This window comes from Mirounga leonina, unplaced genomic scaffold (assembly GCF_011800145.1).
Source record: "Mirounga leonina isolate KUSES-001 unplaced genomic scaffold, KU_Mleo_1.0 Mir_94, whole genome shotgun sequence".
NCBI classification, from domain to species: domain Eukaryota; kingdom Metazoa; phylum Chordata; class Mammalia; order Carnivora; family Phocidae; genus Mirounga; species Mirounga leonina.
In genome coordinates, this window is record NW_023270855.1 from 42,818,775 (window position 1) to 42,846,726 (window position 27,952).

Sequence of the window (27,952 nt, forward strand, 5' to 3'; positions counted from 1 at the left end):
CAGCAACGGGCAGACACCGGCCACAACAGGTTGGTTTATTACTTTAATAGCAAAGAGCTGAAAAATGTCAGGTCCCACAAAGGAGCAGAACCTGACCCAAGGCCCGCGAGGCATCTCCACCCCACAGGGGTGCGGGCTGGGCCAGGTAGGGCTGAAGGCAGCAGGAATGGGAGTAAGAGACCGGCCGGCCGGAGAGGCCCTGCTAGGGTGGGCAGACCGGTGCGGGAGATGATGTAGTGTAAGGACCGGGCAGGCAAAGCCTATTCAGGTCTTGTTGAGTGTCCAGAGCGGATCCAGGAGGCTGAGGGGGTCATCACTGGGCCGGGCAGCCCGCAGACCCTGCCCATTATGGGCCTGCAGAAAGTTCTGCTTGCTCATCCGCTGCTTTCCTCGCAGAGAGTTGTCCAGAGAGAAGGCCTCGGGAGTTAGGGAGGCCAACAGCTCCAGGGAGGAGGAGGGGGGCCCCAGGCTGGGGGCCTCAGGTACTGGCTGTTCCTCCTCAGGCTGGGGGGCCTCGGGCTGGGGTGGAGAGACAGGGGGTGGGGGGGAGGACGGGAGCTGAGTGGACTCCGGGAGGCTGGCTGGTGGCAGGCCCGGGGGCTCTACGGGGCTTGGGAGGCTGGCGGCTGGGGAATCCAGGGCCCCGGGAGGCCGGATGCTGAGCTTGGCAATGGTGGCCTGGATGGAGCTGATCGGCACATCCCCGCCAAGAACCAGGTCCTGGGAGTCCTGAGGAAGGTGATTCTGGGAAGACAGGAGTGGGTGGAAACCGGTCCACGAGGCTGGGGCTGACCCCACCAGCGCCCGAGGCTCCTTCCTCACCTTCTGGCTGATGCTTGTGCCAGCCGATGGTCTGCCCGGAGGGGGCATGCCGTGGCGCTGCAGGACCTGTTCCACGTGTCTCACCACCGCCTCGTGGCAGAATCTGAGGTGCAGCTGGACAGGGCCCTCGGCTTGGTCAGCAGGGCAGGGCCTCCCTGGCCCCAGCGTGGAGGGCCCCTCCCAGCACCACCCCCCCGCCCGCCCCCCCCGCCCCGCCCCGCCCGACCCTCACTTTCTCCTGCAGCATGTGCTTCCTCTGCTGCCGCATGCGTCGCACCAGCCGAGGCAGCTCGGGGATCCCGTTGCCAGCCTCCACCTCCTGCACGGCGGCGTAGAGCAGCGCGAAGGCTCCCGTGCGGCCCACCCCAGAGCTGCGGCAGGAAGGGGGCGTAAGCAGGGCCCAGGCCCGAGGACCCGTGGGACCCGTGGGGGCGTGCGGCCGCTCCCCGCCCGGGCCATACCTGCAGTGCACGATGACAGGCGTGTGCAAGGGCCGCTGGTGCAGGCAGTGCGCGTGCACCTCCTGGATGAAGCGCAGCAGGTTGCCGGGGCTGTCTGGCAGGCCTCTGCGGGGTGCGGGCGGGAGCCGTGAGGCCGACCTCAGCGGATGCCCCTACCCCCCCCCCCCCCCGCCGGGACAGCAGACGCACAACTCAGGCCAAGTGGGGAAATGGAGGTGCACGAGCGAGCGCTTGAGGCTCTGGTCCCGGAACTGCAGGCTCAGTACCCGCTCCACGTGGGTCTCGGTGGCCCGGACGCTGCTCAGCGCCAGGCTCAGGGCGCCGTGCACCATGGGCTGGCCCCTCTCGGTGGGGAAATAGCGCGCCACCTTTTGCTGAGGGACCAAGAGGCGAGGCAGTTAGGGCTGCTCTTCCAGGGTCCCTTCTGGGCAGCCCCCTCCCCCTCTCACCTTCTCCATCTCGGCCTCAGACACCAGCATGACGATGACCGACACCTTCTGCTCATGCACCATGAGCCAGAAGTCCGCAGCCGTGCCGGGCAGCGGCGCCTGGGTGGCCACCAGGGGCGGGCAGTAGGGCGAGAGCCCCTCCACGCGGCTGGCGTTGATGTAGTCGTCCTTGCCCGAGCGCAGCACCACGCGGTTACTGTCGTAGGGCATGACGTCCTGGTGCCGGTTCTTCAGGGAGTAGCAGCGGGCGATGGCGATGGACCGGCCGCGGGCGTCGTGTTCCTGGGCGTCCTGCAGCTCTCGCCACACGGCGTCCAGGGCCCCTGCATCCCCCAGCTGGCCTCGAAAGGCCTCCAGCTCCCGCTGCAACTGCTGCAGCCTCTCGGGGTGCTCGTAGGGGTCCCGCTCGATCAGCCGCAGGGCTTGTGGCCGGCGGCCCTCGGCCGCGTCCACCTTTGTAGGCTGCAGCAGGGGCTGCCCACCCCCGGGGGGCTGCGTGCCTCCGTGCTGACTCTCCGGGCTGGAAGACAGCAGGTCTGCAGCCGCAGTGCCCCGGCGCACGCATGGGGGCGGCTCTGCGGCAGGGGGCCGAGGCGGTGCTGGGCCGGGCCCTGGTGACGGGGCGGGTGAAGGCACCAGGTGGGGGTTTGGGGTGGGCTGGCCAGCAGGTGAAGGACCTCGAATGGAGAGAGGGGCTGCCGGGGGGCACAGGGGCCTGGGGGAAGGGGCAGGACCATACGCCAGGGTGGGATGGGGAGACTGAGGCGGCCCGGGGCTGGGGAAGGGCAGAGCCCCTGAGGGGGGGGGCAGAGGGTCCTGAGAAGGGCCTGGGTAGAGAGGGGTGTGCATGGGTGGCGCTGGCTGTCCCAGGACAGCAGGCTGAGGAGCGAAGGGGTAGGGGGGCTGGGGGGGGACCCGCCCTGGAGCCTGGGGTGGGAAGAGGTTCGGATGCTGGAGTGGAAGGGGCTGCTGGGGGGGCTGGGGCCCAAACACCACTCCTGTGGGATGGGGATGGGGCTGGGGCTGGGGCTGGGGCTGGGGCCCAACCCTGGGGGCTGGAAAACCCGGGGGAATCCCAGGAGGAAAGTGGTGCTGGGCAGGGGGAGCTGTGAGGGGGGGCTTGGCCCCCACAGGGTAGCTGTAGGGCGCGGGCAGCAGCTGCGGCTGTGGTGGGGGCACTGGGAAGCAGGGCTGGGGAGGGGCAGGGCTGGGGTTTGGCCGTGGTGCCGTGTGGCTGGAGATGGGGGCCTGGACACTATCTACCGTGGTGGTGGCTGGCCGAACCCCCATGGCCATCTCAGGGCCCGAGAACTGGGGAGGTGGGGCTGAGGGCAAACCTGCAACTGGCGGGGAGGGCCCTACCCCCCCATAGGGGCTGCTCACCACACCATGCTGTGGGGAGGATCGGGGCATGAGGCCCAGCTCCGGTGTGTACGCAGGGGCTGGGTAGAGGGCAGGTCCAGGGGCCATGGCCATTGCAGGGTGACCTGGGGCCTGGGGGGCCCTGGGCTGCAACACCTGGGTGGGGCCCGAGTAGGTACCAGGAGGTAAGGGACCTGAGAGATAGTGGGGTCCTGGGCCCGCAGAACCGGGGAAGGGGCTGGGAGGAAACGGGAGTGGGGCGGCAGTTCCCAAGTAGGTGTCGGGTGGCCGTGAGCCGGCCACCATGTCGGGAGGCAGGCTGCGCAGCTCCTCGGGCAGGTCTCCCGTCTCCACTGTCTCCCCCTCCTCCCTCCGGGGCAGCAGCGGCTTCGGGGCGGTGGGCCGCGGGGGCGGCTTCTTCTTCAGCTCCCTGGGGAACACAGGAAGGAGTGGAGCCGCACCCCCGGCAGCCAAGCCTGGGTCTGGGCCGCAGCTGCCCCGAGGCCGCACCCACCTGTCCAGGAGCTGCTGGCGGGCCGCCTCGCGGGCCTGGCAGGTGGCCTGGGCTCGTTCCAGGAGAGCAGCCACCTTGCTCTCCAGGTCCGCATAGAAGTCCTTGCCCTCCTGGGACTTCTTCATCAGGTCCTCATAGGCTTCGTAGGAGGCCACCAGGGTCTGGAGCGTGGAGTTCCACCTGGGGGGGGGGAAAGGCCAGCAGAAGGTGAGGAGCCACGCCGAGCTCCGGGCGGGAGTCTGGGCCAGAGCGCAGGGCCAGACACTGACTTGTGGTCCAGTTCACCGAGCACCCGCCGCACGGCCGCGTACTGCACGTTGGCCTCTGTCAGCGCCCGGAGGACGTTGTCCTGGGCTGCCAGGTTCTGCTCCAGGTATACCCTCAGCTGGTCATACTTCTTCAGCTGCTCCTCAAACAGCTTCTGAGGGAGGAGGGCGCAGGGCGTGGGGGGACAGACACTCAGGGCCTCGCCACTTGAGGGTGGAGCCCAGAGTCTGAGACCGTCCCCGGCTCACCAACCCCACCTTCATGTCGGAGTGGTCCGCCGTAACCAGCGAGGCCGTGATGTCATCCTTCTGGATAAGCTCCCGCAGCTGCTGCTCCAGGGACACGCGCTGGTCCCGCATCTCCTGCACCTTGGCCAGGATGCGCTTCAGGTTCTGCAGCACAGCCTTGTCCTCTGGGAGCAGCAGTGGTCGGTGAGACCAGAGCCTCCGGCCCCACCTCCCTTCCCACGGGCATGGGACCGGGGACGGGGGTGGGTGTGGGGGGCTCACCCGGGGTGAGGGCTGGCGTGGGCAGGGCAGCCCGGACCTGGTCCAGTGGCCCACTGAGCAGGCGCAGGTTGCCCACGTGCAGATTCATGGCCCGGTGCAGCTCGCTGTTGGTGAAGGAGGCCTTCTCGTGGACCTCCATGTACTTAGCCCAGTCTCGCCTCACCTCGGCCAGCTCTGCCTTGGAACCCGCCAGGCTGGCCCCGGCCTGGCCCAGGGTCTCCTGCAGCTTCTGCTCCAGCAGCTCGTCCTCTTCCAGCAGCTCCCTGATGTCCTTCAGGGAGGCCTCCACATCCGTGAACACACCTGACAGTACTGGGGGGGTGTTTGCAGGAAGGGAACGGCTCCTGAGGCAGCCACACCAGGCACCCAACTTGCGCCCTTCCCCGGGCAGACAGAACCACCCACACGGCCAAGGGCTGGTGTGTGGCCCCAGGCTCACCGAGCAGGGCAGACGCAGGGTGCGGGGATCCACGGAGGCGTGAGGGTGGGTGCTTGCACAACCTCCGTCCTCGGTGAACAGGGGACACAGAGAAGGCCGCCGCAGAGGACTTCCGTCACCCACCTGCTTCTCCCCCTTGCTCACCCTGCATGGACTGGACAAGGTTCCTGACGGTGTCGGGCCGGACGCTGAGAGCCGCACACTTCTCCATGAGCTGGGGTGGGATGTGGCTGTACGCATCAAGGTTGTCCACGGTCTCAGGGTCCAGCTGCATTGAATCCATGAACTGACTGCGGGGTGGGGAGGAACGGACAACAGGACCGGGTGGGTGCTGACCAACTCTCCCTCCTCTTGCGAGGGTGAGCCCCCACAACTGAAACCAGCTCTGAGATCCTAGCAAAGGCAGAGAAGCATCCTGACCTCCACCAATGAAGGTTTGACCTGGCCCCAGAGAACGCACCTGGGGCACTGCTGAAAACAATGGGACAGAGGAACATCGCCCTCCCAAGCCAGGTGACTGCCCCCCTATAAATCTAGCACCCAAGACCATGGGCAGGAAGGCAGAGCTAGGGAACCTGATGCAAGAGGACATTCACTCTTCCTCTCCTTGTTGGAAGCAGCCTTGGGGACCCCGCGTTGATCTGCTGCGTTCCCCCCCCCACCCACTCCCCCCTCCAGCCCTGCACTCACTCCAGGACCTCGTTCTTGTCCTCAATCTTGGCCATCACCTCCCGAAGCAGCTTGGCCTTCTCCTCACTGCCAAAGTGACAAAGCAGTTGCCGGAAGCTACGTCTTGAGACCTCCCAACCCCATCTGTGCTAAGAACAGGGCCAGCCCCTCCCGCCCACCTGTATAGCGACGAGGCTTCATGAGCAGCCATGGGTACCAGTTTGGCAAAGATGTCAGGGCCTGTAACAGCGGGGTCTGTGGGGTTCACTGGTAAGGGCTTCACCAAGGGGGCGCCTGGGAGAGAGGAAGCACAGTGGAAACCAGGCCCACACAAGCCTCGAGGCTGCCTCTCTCCTATTCTCCCAACTTCATGCCCTCCCCTGACCCTCAGCCTCCCCTCAGCTCCAGACCTTTTACAGGCTGAAGGGTGTCCAGTGCTGGGACAGCCTCGTGGTAGATAAAGTCATTGTCCTTTTTGGCAGAATTGTACCTGGGGTCAGAAGGGGAAGTGGAGAGTCCAGCAATGAGGCCACTGCTCTTAGCTACTGGTGGCTTCCTCCCAACGATGCAGGTAGAGAACCAAGACCCTTCCCAACAAGAAGGAACCAAGGCCACCCCCAGCCCCACAGACTCACTTCCCCCCAATGACGTCCATGGTGAAGCGCAGTGCGTCCTGCACCGTGTCAGGTTGGCCCTGTGGGATAGGGACGGGAGGGGGCTCAGCACCAATCTAAGCCAGTGCCAGGACAACCCTCGGCCCCAGCGGGCTTACTCTGGGTTCCCTCAGGGCTCTGAGGGACAGCCAGGCTCTTCCTCAGCTTTACCTTGGCCAACTTGATGGCTTCATTGAGCTTGTCCAGGGCACTCTGGAAGTATGCGACCTACAAGGGGCAGTAGGCAGAGCCCGGTCCATCCCTCCCCCTCCTTCTGCCACCCCATTAAGCCCTGCCTGGCCATGAGGTGACCCACTCGAAGACCAGAAGCCGAGGAAGCAGCCTGCCATCAGCCCAGCCGGCTCCATCTTACAGATCCACCTCCCACCAGCCGTCCCCACTGGGGATGAAAGTGAAGCAGGTGGGACAACACACAAGAAACCCCAGGCCTGCAGCCGGGGGGATGGCCAAGGATGTGGGTGTGAGGGACGGTGAGGAGAGCCTCCCCTCTCCTGTAAGGGAAGGGTCCCCTCTAGCACCTCGTGAACAAGGCTGGAATCAGTCTGAACCCCTCCCTGCCACAGCTCACTCACCCGCTCACCGAACTTCTGTTGCTCCTCGGCCTGCTTCCCCATGTGCAGCTGGGGTAAGAAAGAAGAGACGCCCCTACTTATTTCCCAAGCTGTGGCTGCCAGGGCCCCCCCCGCCCCCCGGCCTGGCCCGGCGGTCACGGTGCTCGCACATGAGCCACAGCTGCAAAGTAGTAGATCTTCATCTGGACAAGCTTCTTCCAGTCCTTCTGGATCCGGCCCAGCAGGGAAGCAGTGTCAGGGTTCTCCAAGGCCCGGCATGCCTCCTTGTAGTAATCCACCACCTGGGGGCCAGGATGGGGTCATGAGTAAACGAAAGGCTTGCTCTCAGTCCCTCGAGGGCCACCATCCACCCCTGCCCCTACCTGTGCACTGATGCGGGCCACCAGAAAGCTCTTCCTGTTGTCCAACATTGACTTCTCCAGAAGGCACTCCTGAGCCTGGCCCTGGGCGGACAAATGCAGAGATCTTACCCTTCCCATCAGAGGGAACACAGAGAGATCCCTTCCCCTGTCCTCTCTCCTCCCGCCTTCACTACTCCAAGAAGCACCGTCCTGCTCTGATCCACCTGGGGCTCAAAAGATCAAAGCCAAGGCCCCACTGCCATGTGCACAGGGCCTGGTCCAGGATCCAGCGCTGGCTGTCCCCTCCCCTGCATTGAACTGGGCCCCAACAAGGGCACCTCCTCACCAGCATGAGGTTGACGTTGAGGGTGAGGATCTGGCGACTCATATCCACGCTGTAGGCATGAGGGAAGTGCTCACGCAGGTAGGCAAAGGCGCCTGCTGCACATTGGAAATGAGTACAGGAGACCTTCATGCCCTGGGAGGGAAGAGGACGACGACGATGGCCAGAGGCAGAGCCAGAGAGCTGCCCGTGTCCACTCCCACAGGACAGGATGAAAACCCTGGAGTCAAAGAACACTTAGCCCCCCTCCCTGGTTATGTCCTGTGTCCCACCCACTGACCCTCCCCTCCTCACCTCCTCAGACACCCGCTTGTCCATGGCCCCCAACATGGAGTGCAGCGCCCCTGGGGAGTCAGAGGACATGGTGTCAGAGCTAGCCTTTGTCGAGCGTTAAGGCAGAGGGGCCGTGTTGTCACAGGATCAGGAAGACAGGGTCTGAGAACTGGGGCAGTTGGTCCAAGGACACCCAGAAGGGGAAACTCCCATCCAGAGCACCCAGCCAAAGGTCCGGTCTTGAGGGCCCAGGGATGCCTACACAGGACTCAGGCTCCCCAGGCTTCTCCCTCGAGCCACAGTGAGGCTAAGTCATCAGGGTTGATGGCAGGGCTAGTTGAGGCCAGTCTTGTTCTCTCGACTGAACAGCCCAAAGCCATTAGGGGGGTCAGAGCTGTCCAGTCAAAGAAGAGCGGTCACCGCTCCTGGCCAGAGCACACAGCAGCAACACCATGTGGCAGCCAGCCCAGCAGAGCTTCTCCCCAGCAGGGTGGCTGCCCATGGCCCAGAAAAGAGGTGCTGGCAAAACTATGGGGAAGGCTGTGAAGGGTCAGAATCCAGGGGTCTTCTGTCCCTGAACCCACTGCCTTTGTGACCTTCTGCTGAGCTGAGATCCTGGGTTGGCAGAGCTGGGAGGTAGGGCCATGGGGAAAGGGTTAGGCAGCTCACCGAGGTTGTAGAGAATGCAGGCCTGCTCATACTTGATGTCCTCATGGGCCACAGACTTGCCAGAGAAGATCTCAGTCCTGCAGACATGCCACCCCCTTTGTCTTAAGGGAAGGAGCTGGCCAGGGCCTTGAGACCAGGTGAGAGGACCAGCCACCCCAGTGTGGGTCAGAGGGAGGCCCATGGAGACCACACCAAGCCACTCCCCATCCTTGGCAGCAAGAGGGGAGGGGGTTGGGGAAGGGAAGGGGGCCTCCCCACCATCCAAACACACTGGGCTGCCCCAGGCACCCTCCGGGCTGCCCCCCAGCCCTGCCTGCCAGCTCTCACCAGGTGACAGGAACGGCGGCCTCCTGGCCCGAGCCCATGGGGACCCGACTCTGCAGGTAGTGGAGCTGGCCTAGGTACTTGCGGAGGACACTGCAGCCCTCAAAGTCCCGTGGGACACGGACAGCGTTCTGGGGGGCAGATGGGAGAAGCAGGCCTGCCATCACTTGGGGTAGAGTACAGGCAGGTCTGTCTACCCACAGAGGCCCAAGAAAGAAATCTGCATCTGAGCTAGCAGACTGCACACTCCAAGGGATCCAGAGAAAGCCCACAGCTATGCCTACAGCTGTTCAACAACCACCCGACCAGCCACGGCTGGCTGGCTGAGTCAGTCCCACCTTTCCAGAAGGCAGTTTTACAACAGGCATTAAAAATGTTCATGTATGGGGCGCCTGGGTGGCTCAGTTGGTTAAGCGACTGCCTTCGGCTCAGGTCATGATCCTGGAGTCCCTGGATCGAGTCCCGCATCGGGCTCCCTGCTCGGCGGGGAGTCTGCATCGTCCTCTGACCCTACCCCCTCTCATGTGTTCTCTCTCTCTCATTCTCTCTCTCTCAAATAAATAAACAAAATCTTAAAAAAAAAAAAAAATGTTCATGTACCTGATGGTGGCCCACAGTTCTGTATCTAAAACACACAGTAATAAAAGACACCCAGAAAAGCAAATGCATGGTGAGCATACAAGGATATTTATCACAGTATTATTAAGAGGGTCAGGGGCGCCTGGGTGGCTCAGTCGGTTAAGCATCTGCCTTCGGCTCAGGTCATGATTCCAGGGTCCCGGATCGAGCCCCACATCGGGCTCACTGCTCTGCGGGAGGCCTGCTTCTCCCTCTCCCACTTCCCCTGCTTGTGTTCCCTCTCTCGATGTGTCTCTCTCTGTCAAATAAATAAATAAAATCTTAAAAAAAAAAAAAAAAGAGGGTCAAATACTGGATGCCACCAAAATTTCCACTAAAGAGGACTGTTTAAATAAATTATGTCAAGACTACCCACAAAAGAAAATACAGCCACAAAGACTGAAGTCTCTACTATGTTTAGATGTTCATGACATATTTATTGAGCCAAAAAAAAAAGGTAACAGATGAGCGGTATGATTTCATTTATGTAAAATCGTATAGATACCGACAGCCAACTAGTCAACTACACAAAGATAAAAGATTCTAGGTTATACACCAAAATGTTAAGTGATTACCACTGGGTAACAGGGTTTAAGTAACTTATCCTATTCTGTATATACATATGGAGACATATATTTAATTCTTTATATAGTTTACTCTTTATATCAAACACTTCTACTTTTTTCCTATTTAAAAAAAATTTTTTTTTAATTTAAACTCAATTAACATCTAGTGTATTAGTTTCAGAGGCAGAGTTCAGTGATTCATCAGTTGCATATAACACCCAGGGCTCATTACACCACGTGCCTTCCTTAATGCCCATCACCCAATTACCTCACCCCCCCCACTTTTGCTTTTTATAAAAAAACAATAAAGCTATTCCCATTTGGGGGAAATAAACAAAGCAGATGAACCCTGTGCTCAAACACAAGAACAGACAACATCCTCTCCAAGAAGCAGGTACACAAAACAAAGAAGGGACGGGCTAGAAGCACTGTGCCCACCCTCACCCCACCTGCTGGAGAGAACCACAGCACCCCACCATCCTTGCATGGCCCTGCATGGGGAGGAACTAGGATGAGCCTAGCTGAACGAACAGCAGAGTGGTAAGGAAGCTCTGAGACCACGCCACTCCCACCCCCACAACAAGCCTCTCACCGTGCCTGCCAGCTTTATGCCCTATAAATCAAGAATTTATCTCACAGTTGCAACTGGAAGGTCTTCTTAGAGACAACTCTTCCAGCCCCTGCTTTACAGATGAGGAAACAGGCCAGATCGTGAAAAGAGGATTGCCTGCAGCTCCCCAAGTTTTATCTGGCTTCCATTTCCAAGGGGCGCCTGGGTGGGTCAGTCAGTTGAGCATCGGAGTCTCGGTTTCAGCTCAGATCATGATCTCAGGGTTGTGGGATCAAGCCCTGAGTTGGGCTCCGCACTCAGTGCAGAGTCTGCTTGAGATTCTCCCCTCTGCCAGTCCTCCATCCCGAGCTCTCTCTCCTGTTGTCCCTGTCCCCCCACACATGCATACTCTCTCTCTCTCCCTCTGCCCCACTCCCCCGCTCTCTCTCTCAAATAAATAAATATTTAAAAAAAAAAAAAAGGATCTGCAGTGGACTCCTATGTAGCTCCCTTAATTGGAGCCTTCCACTGTTGAAACTCTTGGGCCAACTTTTCCAAAGTAAAATAAGCAAACTGGCACTTGGCCTTGGTAACACTGTCTCCCCAATGCTGTAGGCAGTACAATAGCTTCTTGCTTAAGAACTGAGCCTATGTCAAATCTTCTAGATCTGGTTCCCATACCTGTTACTCCACTAACTGTGTCTCTGGTGAGCCACCGTATGGATGGCTGGGACCACACCACCACCTCAGGAGGCTGGGGGAGGCATTAGTAAGTCACGTGGAAGTATGAAGGCCTCACTCTAAACTGCCAAATGAAACCCCCACTCCAGCATCACACTTCCTGGATCCCTCATGAAGACTCTCTTTCACTGGGCATCTTTTTTTCCCCCCCAGGATTTGGCTCCTCTGCCCTCTTCCCTGCCACTGGAAGCTTAGCCTAATGCTGGCGGTGCCGCACCAGGGCAGCTCTGCTCAAGGAATCTTATTTAGAACGTCACATGATGCCACAGGAACTTTGTTTTGTTCACTGCTGAAGCCACAGTGCCTAGACGAGTACCTGAGATTCAGAGAGCCCTCCATGCGTGTTTGCTAAGGGAATGAATAAAGCATGACTGGAACAGTATATGAAGAGGACAGATAAAGAGCTCCTCTTAGGGCGCCTGGGTGGCTCAGATGGTTGAGCGTCTGCTTCGGCTCAGGTCATGATCCCAGGGTCCTGGGATCGAGTCCCGCATCGGGCTCCCTGCTCCTTGGGAGCCTGCTTCTCCCTCTGCCTCTCTCTCTGTCTCTCATGAATAAATAAATAAAATCTTAAAAAAAAGAGCTCCTCTTAGTTCTCTTTGTTTGGGGATCATGCTTTGCCCCAGCTAGAGTTGAGATGAAATTATTCAATATTATGTCATTTTTATTTTAAAAATGGGAAAAAATGCTTTCCTAATATTAATTACAGAAACAGCATTTGGTTATTGCTCATTGTTTATTGCTAAGGGGCACAGGTCAAGAAAGGTTAGAAACATAATAAAATTTAAGCGAATCTTTTAACAATTAAAATGATTTAGTCTATAGTGCTTTGGCAATGTTATTTTAACTTTGGGCTTTTTAAATAAAAATGAAATGTGTAAAATCACAATGACTCTCTCTGGGCACGATTGTTTTGTTCTTTGTATTTCTCTTATTTGCCAGGTTTTTTTTTTTTTTTTTTTAAAGATTTTATTTATTTGACAGAGAGCGAGATAGTGAGAGCAGGAACACAAGCAGGGGGAGTGGGAGAGGGAGAAGCAGGCTTCCCGCCGAGCAGGGAGCCCGATGCGGGGCTCGATCCCAGAACCCTGGGATCATGACCTGAGCCGAAGGCAGACACTTAACGACTGAGCCACCCAGGCACCCCTTATTTGCCAGGTTTTGTATAGCTTTTATGACCTGTTAATTGATGAGAACACAAAGTGAGTGCACGTGCAGAGCCCCACCCCCCCCCCCCCCGCCGCCGCTAGGAGAGCGAGCCGCACGGAGACGAGGGGCCGCTGCACCCCCACATGCAGACACAAGCCACCTGACACCCTGACATCAGCACCGTGGCCAGCGCTGCGCTCCAAGCTGACACCTCAACACCAGAATCAGGTCATTCTCACAATTACTAACAATGCTCCGGAAATGTCTGCCGATTCCAAGAATATAAGGAGTACAACCACTGGAAAGAAGGCATAATCATAATGTGTATATGGTACGACGCGAGTAACTTGGAAAACCCAAGAAAATGAGCTCAAATACCATCCAAAAGAAGACAATTATCAAAATAAATTGCTCAGGGTGCCTGACTGGCTCAGTCTGAGGAGTGTAACTCCTGATCTCGGGGTCACGAGTTCGAGCCCCACAGTGGAGGTAGAGATTAATTAAAAGTAAATAATAAACAAAAAACCCCAAAAAACAAAATAAATTGCTCAACTGCTTTTCTCTGCGCCAACTGCAACAGGTGGAAAATGTAAAAGAGGGGGAAGGACACTCAATAATAGCAACAACAATAAAAAGTCTGGAAATGAACTCAACAAGATACGTGTAAAGAAGAAAATGTCTATGAAGAAAACTTTACTGAGAAACCTGAAAAAATATATATATATATGAAGAAATGCAGAGAACAGCAACCTCATAAACATATTAATTCTATCTCATCAATCCGTAAGTTTTATAAGCTCACAAAATTCCCAATGCTATTTTGCAGAACTTGACAAAAAGATTCTAAGTTCATCTGAGAAATATTCATGTGAGAATAACCATGGAAAACTTAAAAAAGAAGTTATTATCAGGAATTAGTCTTACCAGATAGAAAAATGTACAATAGATAATACTTAAAATACTGTGGACCTGGGTGCCTGGGTGGCTCATTCAGTTAAGCGTCTGCCTTTGGCTCAGGTCATGATCCCAGAGTCCCAGGATCGGGTTCCACATTGGGCTCTCTGCTCAGCAGGGAGTCTGCTTCTCCCTCTGATCCTCCCCACTCTCTTTCTTTCTCTTTCTCACTCTAATTAATTAAAATCTTAAAAAAAAAAAAAAAATACCGTGGACCTGTAGATGGTAGAAGAGAAGAGGGAATTTTGAATAGACCTAAAGTGTATGTAAGAATTCAACACAGGAGTGTTTCCAAAAACAAAAAGTATAGAGAGGAAGTTAAAGCTCGAGCCTTCCCTCACCTATCATATACTTAAATAAATGCTATATAAAGGTTTAAGTAAAAATCAAATAGCACAAGTACTAGAAGAACATCAGTAACTGCTTACATTTTATTTAGGTGACGAAGTTTTTTTCTCAGTGCATAGCAAAGGTAGGTAAAAGGAATGATGAGATGGACCTGACTTAAACATTTATATGTAAAATTTGAAAAGTCTTCATTAAAAACATAACAAAAACCATGATATGGGGCTCCTGGGTGGCTCAGTTAAGTGTCCGACTCTTGATCTCAGCTCAGGTCTTTATCTCAAGGCTGTTTTAAGTTCAAACCCCACATTGGGCTCCACGCTGGGTGTGGAGGCTACTTAAAAAAATAAAAACAGAAACCAAAAAAAACACCAACAATGAACTGAAAATATTTGCATCATGTAAGACAAAGGAACAATACCAATGTGTGAATAAGTCTTATAAATTAATAAGAACAATAGTAAAGGCAAACCTCAGAGATACCACAGGTTCAGATCCAGACCACAATAAAGTGGGTCAAAATGAATTTTTTGGTTTCCCAGTGTATATTAAAGTTATGTTTATATTATACTATAGTCTATTAATGCAGTAACATTATATCTTTAAACATCCATACCTGAATTAAAAAGTACTTTTTAGGGGCCCCTGGGTGGCTCAGTCGGTTAAGCATCTGCCTTTGGATTGGTCGTGATCCCACATCGGGCTCCTTGCTCAGTAGGGAGCCTTGCTTCTCCCCTGCCTGCCACTCCCCCTGCTTGTGCTTGCTCCCTCTCTGTCAAATAAAATCTTTAAAAAAAAAAAAAAGGGTAATTTATTGCTAAAAAATGCTAACCATCATCTGAGCTTTCAGTGAGTAGTAATCTTTTTGCTGGTGGGGGGTCTTGCCACCATGTTGATGACTGATCAAGGTGGTGGTCGATAAAGGCTGGGGTAGCTGTGGCAATTTCTTAAGTAAGATAACAATGAAGTTTGCCCCATTGATTGGCTCTTCCTTTTATGATCCAGAAATCTCTCTGGAGCATGTGATGCTGGTTGAGAACATTTTACCCACAGTAGAGCTTCTTTCAAAATTGGAGTCAGTCTTGGGGCGCCTGGGTGGCTCAGTTGGTTAGGCGACTGCCTTCGGCTCAGATCATGATCCTGGAGTCCCGGGATCGAGTCCCGCATCGGACTCCCCGCTTGGCGGGGAGTCTGCTTCTCCCTCTGACCCTCCGCCCTCTCATGAGCTCTCTCTCTCTCTCATTCTGTCTCAAATAAATAAAAAAATAAAATCTTTAAAAAAAAAAAAATTGGAGTCAGTCTTCTCAAATCCTGCTGCTACTTTATCAACTAAGTTTATGTGATACCCTAAATGTTTTGTTGTCATTTTAACAACTTCACAGCACCTTCACCAGGAGTAGATTCCAGCTCAAGAAACTACTCTTCCTTGCTCATCCGTAAGAAGCAACTCCTCATCCATTCCAGTTTTATCATGAGATTGTAGCAATTCAGTCCCATCTTCAGGCTCCACTTCTCATTCTAGTTCTCGTGCTGTTTTCACCCACCTGCGGTGACTTTCTCCACTGAAGTCTTGAATCCCTCAAAGTCCTCCATCAGGGCTGGAATCCACTTCTTCCAAACTCCTGTTCATGTTGACATTTTAACCTCTTCCCATAAATCACTATTGTTCTTAATGGCATCTAGAATGGTGAATCGTTTCCAGAAGGTTTTCAACTGACTTTGCCCAGATCCATCAGAGGAATCATCATCTATGCAGCTATAGTTTCATGAAATGTATTTTTATTTTTTTAAAAGATTTTATTTATTTATTTGACATAGAGAGAGACAGCGAGAGAGGGAACACAAGCAGGGGGAGTGGGAGAAGGAGAAGCAGGCTTCCCGCTGAGCAGGGAGCCTGACGCGGGGCTCGATCCCAGGACCCTGGGATCATGACCCGAGCTGAAGGCAGACGCTTAGCCGACTGAGCCACCCAGGTGCCCCATGAAATGTATTTCTTAAGGAATAAGCCTGAAAGTCAAAATGACTCCTTGATCCATGGGCTGCAGAATGGATGCTGTGTTAACAGGCATGGAAACATTTATCTCGTACATTTCCATCACTGCTCTTGGGTGACCATGTGCATTGTCAATGAGCAGTCATATTTTGAAAGGAATCTTCTTTTCCTGAGCAGTAGGTCTTAATAGGAGCCTTAAAATATTTAGTAAACTACGTTGTAAACACATGTACTGCCATCTGGACTTTGTTTTTCCATTTCTAGAGCACAGCTCAGATTTAGCATAATTCTTCAGGGCCCTAGGATTTTCAGAATGGTAAATGAGCACTGGCTTCAACTTAACAGTCACCAGCTGCATTAGCTCCTAACAAGAGAGTCAGCCTGTCTTTGAAGCTCTGAAGCCAGGTATTGACTTCTCTCTAGCTATGAAAGTCCTGGATGGTATCTTCCTCCAGTATAAAGGTGGTTTCATCCACACTGAAAGTCTGTTGTGTGGGGTAACCACCTTCATGAATTATCTTCTAGATCCCTTGCTGTAGCTTCTCCAACAGCACCTGCTGCTTCACCTTGTAGTTTTTTTTCTTTTAAAGATTTTATTTACTTATTTGAGAGGGAGAGCAAGCAAGAGAGAGAGAGAGAGAGAATGAGCAGGGGGAGGGGCAGAGGGAGAGGGAGAAGCAGACTCCCCGCTAAGCAGGGAGCCCGATGCAGGCCTCGATCCCAGGACCCCGAGATCATGACCTGAGCCAAAGGCAGACGCTTATCCATCTGAACCACCCAGGCACCCCTCACCTTGTACTCTGATGTTAGGGAGACGGCTTCTTTCCTTAAACCTCATGAACCAACCTCCGCTGGCTTCAGACTTTCCTTCTGCAGCTTCCTCACCTCAGAGCCTTCATAGAATTGGAGAGAGTCAGGGTCTTGCTCTGGGCTAGGCTTTGGCTTAAGGGAATGTTGTAGCTGGTGTGATCTTCTATCCAGACCACTCAAACTTTTTCCACATCAGCCAATGCTGATGTGGTTTTGTTACCATTCATGTGCTCATACTGGAGTAACACTTTTAACTTCCTTCAAGAACTTTTCCTTTGCATTCACAACCTGGCTAATGGGTGCAAGGGGCCTACCTTTCAGCCTGTCTCTGCTTTTGGCATGCCATCCTCACTAAGCTTAATCATTTCCAGCTTGATTTAAAATGAAAACGTGGGACTCTTCACTTGAACACTAGAAACTGTTGTAAGGTTATTAATTGGCCTAATATCAATACTGTTGTGTCTTAGGGAATAGGGGGACCCAAGGAAAGAGAGAAAGACGGGGAACAGCTGGTCGGTACAGCAGTCAGAACACACCCAACATTTACCAATTAAATTTGCCCACTTATATGGGGTCTTTGGTGCCCAAAACAATTGCAATAGTAACCTCAAAAATCACTGACCACAGCTCACCCTAACAAATATAATAATGAAAAAGTCTGCAATATTGTGAGAATTACCAAAATGTGACACAGAGACATAAAATGAACAAGTGCTGTCGGGCAAATGGCACCAACAGACTTGCTCCATGTGGGACAGCCACAAACGTTCAATTTGTAAAAACCGCAGTATCTAGGGCACCTGGCGGGCTCAGTCGGTGCAGCATGAGACTCTTGATCTCGGGCCTGTGGGTCCGAGCCCCACACTGGGTGCAGAGATTACTTAAAATCTTTAAAAACAAACACACACGTATCTGTGAAGTGCAATAAAGCGAAGCACAACACAAGGTATGCCTATCGAACTCGAAGAGAAAAATGGACAAAAGACACTGGCAAGTCCTAAAAGAAGATATATAACACATTAACAACTGTGAAACCTTACGATTAACCAAATAACTGAAAACTGAAATTAAATACCCTTTTCACCTCCCAGAGCGCCAGGACTGCAGAGTAACAGCACGAGTAGGCATGTACGTGCTGGGGGTGGAAATGAGAGCAAGCGCATCCTGTTCACCCACTAATTCCTACAGAAACAATCCCAGCGCCCAAGTACACACAGACACAGATTATACTTACCACGGTGAAAACACTGAAATAACTGAATGTTCTCTGAGACCAGACTGATTAAATCACAGTGTCATGGAATGATCACAGGACATTACAAATACTATGGTTCTATGTTCATTGATACAGAAACAAATCCACAATACATTAAATGAAAAAAGCAGACTACATAAGCTATATAGGCAGTGTAGGATCCTACCGTGTTGTTTTTTTTTTTTTTAAGATTTTATTTATTTATTTGAGAGAAATGAGAGAGATCACATGAGAGGGGGGAGGGTCAGAGGGAGAAGCAGACTCCCCACTGAGCAGGGAGCCTGATTCGGGACTCGATCCAGGGACTCCAGGATCATGACCTGAGCCGAAGGCAGTCGCTTAACCAACTGAGCCACCCAGGCGCCCTCCTACCGTGTTTTTATACAGTATACACAGTTGACACTTGAACAGTGTGGGGTTAAGGGTGCTGACCCCCCACGCAGTCAAAATTCCACTATAATTTTTGACTTCCCAAACACTTAACCACTAATAGCCTACTGATGGCCAGAAGCCTCACTGGTAACATAGTCAATTAATACACATTTTGTATGTTATACATATTATATATTGTATTCTTATAATAAAGTAAGCTATAGAAAAGGAAATGTTAAAGAAATCATAAGGAAAATACATTTACAGTACTGTACTATACAAAACAAGCATATAAGTGGGCCCACACAGTTCAAACCTGCGTTGTTCAAGAGTCAATTATATATAAAATTATAATATACATACACAAAAATTTGTGAGAAGGATTAAGGTTTTTTTTGCTTTTTAGCATTTTCAAACTTTTCTATCATTAACTTTGCTGCTTTTAAAGAGGAAAAAATATTAAATTAAAATAAGAACACAGTTCCAGGTGGTTTCTTTACCTCCCTATCCAAACTGTCCTGTTCACAAGTGCGTAAAAATACTATCCTCCTACCTGTCTGAGCAATTCCAGCTTCTTCAGTTCCTCATTGTAGGCTTCTGGGTTCTCTCCATAATTTTTTAGGACAAACTAGAGAGAGGGAGAGAGAGAGAGAGAACAATGTAAACCATGAATACAGGACGCTCCCCTGCTCTCACTTCTGCCGAGTCCTTGGCAGTCTAGATCCACAACCACGAGCATATCTGCTGGACCACTGGAAACTCTACCTCAACAACGGGGCAGCACTAAGATGCTAACCATGGGAGCCTCTACCTTTGAGCAAAATAGAAAGTACGACTGGACGACCCTACGTGAACACCCTGAGTGGTCTTCACCAGGCTGCAGCCCTCCCTGTAAAGTCCAGGACTCTGGCAGCTCAGGAAGCTGGGGAACTTAGCTGTCTGAAACGGGATCCTACCGAGCATCCCAAAATAGGCCACAAATTCAAGCCTCCATCAAGGACTGGACCTTGCTGCGTTCTGGGATCACAACCATAATCCTAACCCAACAACAAATGTAGGCAGAAGATACCAAACAAGAGTGGGAGTGCAAAGCCTTCTTCACCAGCCCCCCTGGCTAGGAAAGGGCACCACAGTAGAAATGATTTACACTGTCCTCACCTTGAAGAAAGGCCTACAGGTGTGTGATGGGAACGATCCGGAGAGAGAGGAGAAGGAAAAGTCCGTACTCACATCAGAGAGGGGACTGGCATGCCTGGCCACAACAGCACTCACCGCCTCAGGAGCTGCCTCTCTCGGAAATGAACGCACTCATCAGTCTGGAGGCACAGCCTGGACCAGAAGACCCCTTGTTCACCTAAGATCAACAGACTAAGGCCGCTGAACTACACCTGCTGCGGCTCCTGCTGCCTGAGTTAGCAATCGGGGCGGGGGAGGGGAGCAGATGTACCCATTCCACAAACACCAAGGGCACTGATGCCCCCCTCACAGGTTCCCTAAGGCCCGAACCAAGGTTGTGAGGTGGAGAAGGAAGCTCAAAAGGCTGAAAAGAGGGGGCCTGCTCTGTCCAGCAGCACACTCACACCACGTCTGTGGCCCACGGAACTGTTCTGAGGTCCCTTCCCAGAACCTTTGCCACACAGCTGGGGCACTAGCCACATGGGAACCTGGAAGGCCATGTGACAGCTCCTACCTGCCCTGGTGGGACAGGCAGAGGGGAGGCTCCGGCCAAGCTTATTTCAGCATCAACCAGTCACATTCCCAAACCTCCAACTCTGACCTCTTCTGCTGGTTTTACCTCCTGCAAGTCCCATGTGTCCATGAGCTCTCTTCTCTATCCTCTTGTCACCCCTTCAAATCTACCCCTTACCTAGGGGCAGAGTTCTCTTTCTAGCAAAATCCACGGTCACTCCTGACTTCAAAGCCTTCTGAAACACACACACATCTGGGGAAAAAAACCCAAACACACTTTTCTCAGGATAGTGAGATTATGAGAAATGAGTTGCAATCTAAAGAGAAAAATTGTAATCTGAAAAGGATGTGCAACAATGGCTCCCCAAAGCCTCAAAGGCAAAGGTAATCTCCTAGGCACAGAGTTCACGGCCCCTCACAGTTGCCCCCAGCAGCCTTCAAGGACTGTCTTCTAGCAACTCCCGGGGACCCCCAGCCAACAGTCCTGTGGAACTGCTGCTCTCAGGTCTCAATGCTGTTCACATGGTGTCCCCTCTTCTCTATTAAGACTCAGCTGAGATGTCACTTCCCTGAACTCTAGCTGCTGCTCTCCCTACATTCTAAACATGCCTTCACCAGACTGTGCCTGGCACAGCGGCAGGGTCATGCCAGTGACACCCCTCCAACCCGCACCAAACAATGAGTGCATCGGGAATGGTTGAGACCTTATTAGATGTGTTAGATACTTAACAAATGGTTGCATTTACAGGAAATGCAGAGGATGGATGAACAAACTGAAAATACTAAAAGAAGACACTTAAGAAAAGTCCAAAGATGGAACATTTTGCCCAACAGTTAACCCAGTCTCTGAAAAAAATCAGTGTCATGGGGGTGGGGGTAAAGAGAAGACTAGCCTAGATTTTAAAAGATTAAAGAAACAGAACAAAATACAATATGGGAACCTTGACTGAATCTGAATTTGGGGGGAAAGTCATAAAAATATTTTTGGGGGGGCACTTGGCTGACTCAGTGGATAGAACCTGTGACTCTTGATCTCAGGGTTGTATGAGTTCAAGCCCCACGTTGGGTGTAGAGATTACTTAAAAATAAAATCTTTAAAAAAATGCTTCGGGGACAATATGTGAAATTTTAATAAAAATTAGAGTAGAGGGGCGCCTGGGTGGCTCAGTCGTTAAGCGTCTGTCTTCCACTCAGGTCATGATCCCAGAGTCCTGGGATCGAGCCCCGCATCGGGCTCCCTGCTCCGCAGGGGGCCTGCTTCTCCCTCTCCCACTCCCCCTGCTTGTGTTCCTTCTCTCGCTGTGTCTCTCTCTGTCAAATAAATAAATAAAATCTAAAAAAAAAATTATAGTAGAAAATTTTTGTGGATTTTCTTATGTGTGATGATAATATGGTTATACAGGAGAAATGTCCTTACTCTTAGGATGTGCTGAGATGTGTACAACTTACTTTCAAAGCTTCATGGGATATATACATATGCACATGTGTATATGTATGTGTGTGTATGTATATAAAAACACACACAAAGAGAGAACACAAAAATACAGTGAAATCAAACTCTTTAGAGTTGCAGAGCTCAGAACAGAGTCTGGTCAGTATCCGAAGCTCCTGAAAGAGCCTGAGAGGGAAGGCCCAGCAGCAGGTAGACCTTGGACCCTGCCACCATAGACCAGGAGCAAGAAACTAGAAGGCAACAAAAGGACCCCAGTGCACTTACACAACTAACAGCCAGTTAGGGTTGAGAGCACCAGAGAACCTCCAGAGCCTGCGGAGGCTCTGGGGCAGCTGGAGATCCTTTCCTGAGGGAACAAAAAGACCTATAGACATGTCTATGTTAATTGAGAGCATGTCCAGGGACCAGAGCCACTGGGGGGAAAATAAAAAAGGAAAGGAAGGAGTTACAAGTGCAAAATACTAAGAGAATGGAAAGGCCATTTCCAGAGAGAAATATGTATATGATGTCAAGACCTCTAATAGGGACTCACAGGCATTAATTCTTGATTCTCACAAGCTTATGAGGTATAGTATTTCCATCTTACAGAAGAGGAAAATGAGGACCAGATTAATTATGTAATCATTTGTAGCAGCTGAAGGTCACCTAGCAATTAAGTGGAAGAGATGGGACCTAAATCAAGGTCTGTCTTGATTCCAAAGACTATGCTATTTCCATGATACTACTCTTTTTTTTTTTTTTAAGATTTTATGTATTTATTTGACAGAGAGAGACACAGCGAGAGAGGGAACACAAGCAGGGGGAGTGGGAGAGGGAGAAGGAGGCTTCCCGCTGAGCAGGGAGCCCGATGCAGGGCTCGATCCCAGGACCCTGGGATCATGACCTGAGCCGAAGGCAGACGCTTAACGACTGAGCCACCCAGGCGCCCCCCATGATACTACTCTTTTACTGAGCAACAAATGGCACAGAATTTTGTAGGTAGATGAGATCACTGGAAATATTCATCCTAGATCCTGACATTCTTTTACAGATTGGAAAAATGGGAACCAGAGATTAGCAATGGCAGTGCTAGAACCCCAAGCCAGGTTTCCTGACTCCTGACCCAGGGATATTCCATTTTGTCACTTTCTCTTCTATTAGCATGTTCTCACTTTTCCGTGTATGGGTCCCCCCTCTCCACCAGGTGGTGGGGTGTTTAGCTTTTGCTCTTAATTTGACATAACATCTTGGAATTTCATGGTGCTAATTAAAGCAGCAATCCAAGAAAAAAAGAGAATAAAAGGCATCACATGTGTTAACGTTACCTTTGTTCACCATACACTTATTTCTTTTTTCCCCACTTGCAGGATTTACTTAAATATGAGGCATTCCTTGGGCTGGTCCATGGAACACAAATAAAACTAAGTCCCACATACAGGACTGTTAATAAATACAATATATGCTTTGCTACTGAATTTCAAATGAGATTAATTTTATTCAGAAAAAGTTTTATTGCCCCTTGATGTCAGCAAGCCTAAAACCAAATTACAGGCTAACAGCAGCGAGGATGAGAAGAGTCCTTCATCCTCGCCTACTCTAACACCTAGCCCTACACTCAAGGATTATCTCTCCACATCTCTTCTAAACAACACCAGCAAGGACAACTCAAGTTACATCTCCTGGCAGGTGCTAGAACTAGACTAGGTCATTCAACCAACAGTTGTGAAGCAGTCTCCACACACAAGTATTTATTACGCCACGAGTAAAGGAAAAAATCTGGAGTGAAATGGATACAGGTTTTTGGTGTACGAGACTAAAGTCAGAGAGAATGAACTGGACAATGCACGTCATCTGCTCCTGGAGCCATTCTGCTGTAAAACACAACTGGGCAGACAGGTTCGGTGACTCCAAATCTGTGATAAGAGAAAACACAGGTCACCACCAGAGATAACTGGCAATGTCCCATGCTCCTCACTGCTGAGGAGGCAGGGTCCCCTTTTAGGCCTCTGGTCATCTCCTTTTCTGGGTATGTGGCAAGTATTTCAAAGGAGTCAGCTACCCATGGGAAATCAAGAAGAGGGAGAAAATTTCCACAAACCTAAAAACCAGGCTCTACCTACAAGTGAATAAGATGAACTGTAAGACGGGGTACCTGGGTGGCTCAGCTGGTTAATCGGCTGCCTTCAGCTCAAGTCATGATCCCAGGGTCCTGGAATCGAGCCCCACGTTGGGGGGGGTTCCCTGCTCTGCGGGGAGTCTGCTTCTCCCTCTCTCTGCCTGCTGTTCTGCCTACTTGTGCTCTCTCTCGATCTCTGTCAAATAAATAAATTTTTAAAATTAAAAAAAAAGATAAACTGTAAGAAGAGGTAATAAGAGTGTGCACTCTGTGGCGCAGGTCAACTGAGCGCTAAGACCTGTCTGAATTTGGAGGAGTGTGGTACAACAGCCAGGCAGCTAAAGGGGGCCTGAGGACATATGGTTCAACCTGAGTAATGAATGGGAAAAAAGAAATTCCAGCAAGAACCAGAGCAAGAACAATGACCAGATGTGGAAGGAGAAGAGGCTGACCATTCCTACAGGAGAGGCCTGGGGGAATGAATTAGAGAAAGGCAGGCTGAAGCCAAGTGGTGGCAGGCCTTGAATAGCAGGCAAAAGTTTCTCTGAAGGAACCTGGTGGAAAAGTGGAGATTCAGAGATCAATCCAAGCCAGAGTGGCAGGAGGGGAGAGGCCAAGAAGCCACCCAGTTGACAGGGCAGCTACCACATGATACATATGCCCTTGAGGAAGGGTTACTATGTGGATCATCAAAAGATAAGCTCCATGAAAGCAGGGATTTTTGTCATTACATACAGCCCTGAGTTCCCAAGGCTGGCATGTACAGTCACTCAATAACTATTTGTTCAATAACTGGATCAGAGATGGATGTTAACACTTAAGTCCAGGTGAGCTTGACTTAAGCTCTAGGGAAGTTGATTAAGGGCAGGTGTTTGGGACCAGAAGAGAAAACAGCTTCAAATACCAACACTTGTCACCAAATCACTCAGTGATGAAGAGTACAAGTCAGCCTTCATCAGTTTCCAGTGAGTCAGCACTCTGAGCTCCAAAGCACAGGGTAAGAAAGTGCAGAGACAGAAGCATTTTCCCACCAGAAAATTATGTGGGCCCCAGTATCCCAACCTAAAGCTTGGCACTCCAGTTCCAAACCAGCTTGCTGTTTTCCTGGCTCTTCTTTCTTTCTTTTTTTCTTTTTTTTAAGATTCTATTTATTTATTTGACAGAGAGAGACACAGTAAGAGAAGGCACACAAGCAGGGGGAGTGGGAGAGGGAGAAGCAGGTTTCCCACTGAGCGGGGAGCCCAATGCGGGGCTCGATCCCAGGACCCTGGGATCATGACCTGAGCCGAAGGCAGACACTTAACGACTGAGCCACCCGGGCGCCCCATTCCTGGCTCTTATTTCACGTTACTCCCTAATTGAAGGCACGTCCATCAGGAGCAAAAACCAATACTAACCGTTATGAAAGGTCTTTTCAACAGCCCAGGCCTTACAAAGAAAGAAACCCTTTAGCTATCTGGAAGACTCCTATTCATCCTTCAAAGCCCACCAAGCCTTCTCTGATGGCCCTTCCTTAGGCTGGTACTTCTGTACACTGTGCACATACTCTTCCAGTGATACTGCCATTTAATTTTTAAATTTCCTCTACTAGGGCGCCTGGGTGGCTCAGTCATTAAGCGTCTGCCTTCAGCTCAGGTCATGATCCCGGGGTCCTGGGATCGAGTCCCGCATCGGGCTCCTTGCTAGGCAGGGAGCTTGCTTCTCCCTCTCCCTCTGCCCGCCGCTCCCCCGGCTTGTGCTCTCTCTCTCTCTCTGACAAATAAAGTCTTTAAATAAATAAATAAATAAATAAAAATAAATAAATTTCCTCTACTAAACTGAACTCCATGAAAGAAAAAAAAAATTGTCTCTTATTCACCTGTATTACCAAGGTAACAGTGCTCAACAGGTTGACCTCAAGAGAACCCATTTTTACCCCAGTATCCTAAATTAAATTGTACCTCTCAGCTCCAGGTCAATGGTGAAGGTTCCCATGGCTGAGAAAAAGGGTAGAAGAGGACAATGGTATGAGTGAGTGGCAGAGACAGAGTAGGGGTTCTAGGGTTGGGGAGAGGAGTCCAGGTCAGGAAGACTTCCCAGGCTGAACTGGCTTCTGCAGTGTCCTGCAGGAAGAGTTCCAGGGTACCTGGAAGGAGTTGGGCATTCGCAAGCCCAGCCTACCCACAGGCTGCTATTCCTTTTCGGTGGGTTCATGCAAATACATGCCACAATCTTAACCTATCAAATAAGTGGCAGTATCTTTCCCAACCCAAAGAACAGGAAACAAAGAAAAAGAGCTGATGTCTAGGAAATGAAGAGTTTCTTCAGCATCTGATACCACCTCAGGCTAAATGGCTAATGAGCAACTACTGTCAGGGAGGCTCAGAGAGGCTTCCAGAGAAGTCATGACTCACATAAAACCTTGTTGGTTAGGTAAGAGTGACCAGAGTATCAAAGGCTAAGTTCAAACAAAAATATCTCCTAGGATTTTCTGGGTTAAGATTTTACCACTAACTTCCATAAATTTATGGTCACCATGTCTAAATTCTTTCTCAAATGTCATTCAGTTATTTCAGAAACATTTTCCTGAATGCCAACTATGTAGAGAAGACCCCGCTAGGCCTCAAGGAACATGGAGATGCTTTTCAGGTCACCTAGAATTGAATAGGGGAGTTAAAACATAGCACACATACTAACACCAGGAAAAGAATGGAAAAAGGGATTCCGAGAAGAGAAAGATTAACCTAGGTGGAAAGATTAAAGAATGCTTTTGGAAGAGAAAGAACTTAAATTGGACCTTGAAAGAGGGACAGAACCAATATACAGAAATTAAAGAAGGGTCCCATCCCACAGGACAAACAAGACCGCTCTTCTGGGTGGGAGGAATTCTACAACCAAAGGCACAGAAGAGCAAACATACAGAGAATGTCAAGAGAACAGCAAATGGCTGACTGTGAACAGAATCTGTATCAGAAATACATAGATCAATTGAGGCGCCTGGGTGGCTCAGTCGTTAAGCGTCTGCCTTCAGCTCGGGTCATGGTCCCAGGATCCTAGGATTGAGCCCTTCAGCGGGAAGCCTGCTTCTCCCTCTCCCACTCCCCCTGCTTGTGTTCCCTCTCTCGCTGTGTCTCTCTCTGTCAAAATAAATAAATAAAATCTTAAAAAAAAAAAAAAAAACATAGACCAAGCATACCCTGGGCCCTCAAAAAATACTGAAAGGGCTGGGGTTGGTCAGGGAGAACTCTAAATGGGTTAGGGCTGAACTAGAAAACAAAGGAGTTTTGTTGTGCTTTAGAAAGACTCATCGAACTGTACTTGTATGAAAGAGTAGATGGAGAGAAGACCAAAGTCTGGAGAAGAGGTAACACAAGTCTTAAGTTTTAGATTAATCTAATTTCCTGTATTCACAAATGAGGAAACAAATGCCCAAAGAGGTTTAGTTTAAGGATGGAATCAAAGGAATACAAATCATTAGTGTCTGAACTAAGGCAGTGGCAGGATAAAGAAAGGAAGGGAGACAGCTTAATGGGGGAACTACTTCCAAACCTATTTTCTTTCTCGGATCCCTTGAGTACCCTGCTGAGTGGTGCACCATCTAGATTACCTGGGACTGACTTTGGCAGGTGCTCTACTAAAACCACAAGGATGCCAACCTGCAACGACCTGGTAGTTCCTGTTCACTCCTGCTCTGACCCAATGCTCCTAGGTGGCCCTCCCCACCTAGGGGCTGTCGCGGAGGGCACCCTATGCTCATTCAACACACCTGGCCTCTCTCTGTGCCAGCCCCACCTGACGTCCCCACAGAGGTCCCTTGCCTCCATCACCACCAGACTTGCCTGTCTCCCCTGTCCAACTGAAGGTTCAACACAACGACTGCTAAGGTTTCCCCAGGAGCTACAACACTGTTTATATCCTCCGGGCGGTTAAGAAAAGCAGTAACCCTTCCAAAAATGACAAGGAACCGTATCTTTTGGTCCAAGGGGGCTCCGGAATACGGCTCTTCTTAAGAGACCAGAGAGAACTGCACCAACTGTCAGAGAGACCCCAGTCGCAGAGGTCAGGCATTCCTCTGGCTTCCACCTTTAAAACACACACACTGAGCCACATCCCCAGCGTCCGTCCCAGGAGGGTCCTAGGGCACAGGTCAACGAGACGGCCAGGGCCGCCCACCTTCCCCGCGGGGCGGTCCCGGCGTGGAGGAGGGGCGGAGCAGAACTAGGTCCCAAGCGTCACACCGAGGAAGTGCGGTGCCTCGGTGGGAACCGTGGACGGCCCGGAGCAGAAGTCGGGAAGCGGATTTCGACGAGACTGTGGGTGCTAGCCCCGAGCGGGCGAGGAGGGGACAGGACTGTCTGCAAAGGGTGGCCCAGGCTGAGGAAATCCAGCGGAGGCCCCTCCTGGCCTCACCCGACCCTGCGACCAGGCCTAGGGAGATGATGGACGCGCAGGGGGCGTCACGCGCTGGCAGACGGCGCTACGCGGGAGAGGTGGAGGCAGTGGGGGAAGCACTTACTTTCTTCACGGCCGGCTGAAAGAGGAAGTCACCGGCCTCCTTCAGGTCCAGCCAGATCATGGGCATGCGGGGCACGGCCTCCATGGCGGCCAGCGCCCGACGGCCACCCGGCCGCTCCCCTAGCCGCCCCAGCGGCTGCCTCAGCTGCTGCCTCAGCCGCGCGCCCCGCCCCTCCGCGC

General features: G+C 51.7%; 1 protein-coding gene across 3 annotated transcripts; it reads right to left on the reverse strand.

The window, feature by feature from the left end:
* Positions 1 to 30: 30 nt before the first annotated feature.
* PTPN23 (protein tyrosine phosphatase non-receptor type 23) lies at positions 31 to 27,952 on the reverse strand. 3 transcript variants are annotated; one of them, XM_034998135.1, is made up of 25 exons: positions 27,774 to 27,952; positions 18,595 to 18,669; positions 8,692 to 8,819; positions 8,365 to 8,441; positions 7,717 to 7,766; positions 7,426 to 7,557; positions 7,101 to 7,181; positions 6,888 to 7,019; positions 6,739 to 6,786; positions 6,317 to 6,373; positions 6,128 to 6,186; positions 5,903 to 5,982; positions 5,672 to 5,786; positions 5,514 to 5,579; positions 4,947 to 5,113; positions 4,385 to 4,696; positions 4,133 to 4,287; positions 3,878 to 4,029; positions 3,609 to 3,788; positions 1,733 to 3,524; positions 1,473 to 1,657; positions 1,284 to 1,388; positions 1,055 to 1,193; positions 823 to 936; positions 31 to 744 (listed from the first exon to the last, which is right to left on the reverse strand). In XM_034998135.1, the coding sequence occupies exons 1-25, from the start codon at positions 27,855 to 27,857 to the stop codon at positions 265 to 267; spliced, it is 4,965 nt and encodes a 1,654-aa protein (XP_034854026.1). In that variant the 5' UTR covers positions 27,858 to 27,952; the 3' UTR covers positions 31 to 264. The 3 variants fall into 3 exon arrangements, with proteins under 3 accessions (XP_034854026.1, XP_034854028.1, XP_034854027.1); XM_034998137.1 differs by having other exon boundaries at positions 31 to 519; positions 27,774 to 27,928; XM_034998136.1 differs by having other exon boundaries at positions 265 to 744; positions 4,968 to 5,113; positions 27,774 to 27,928.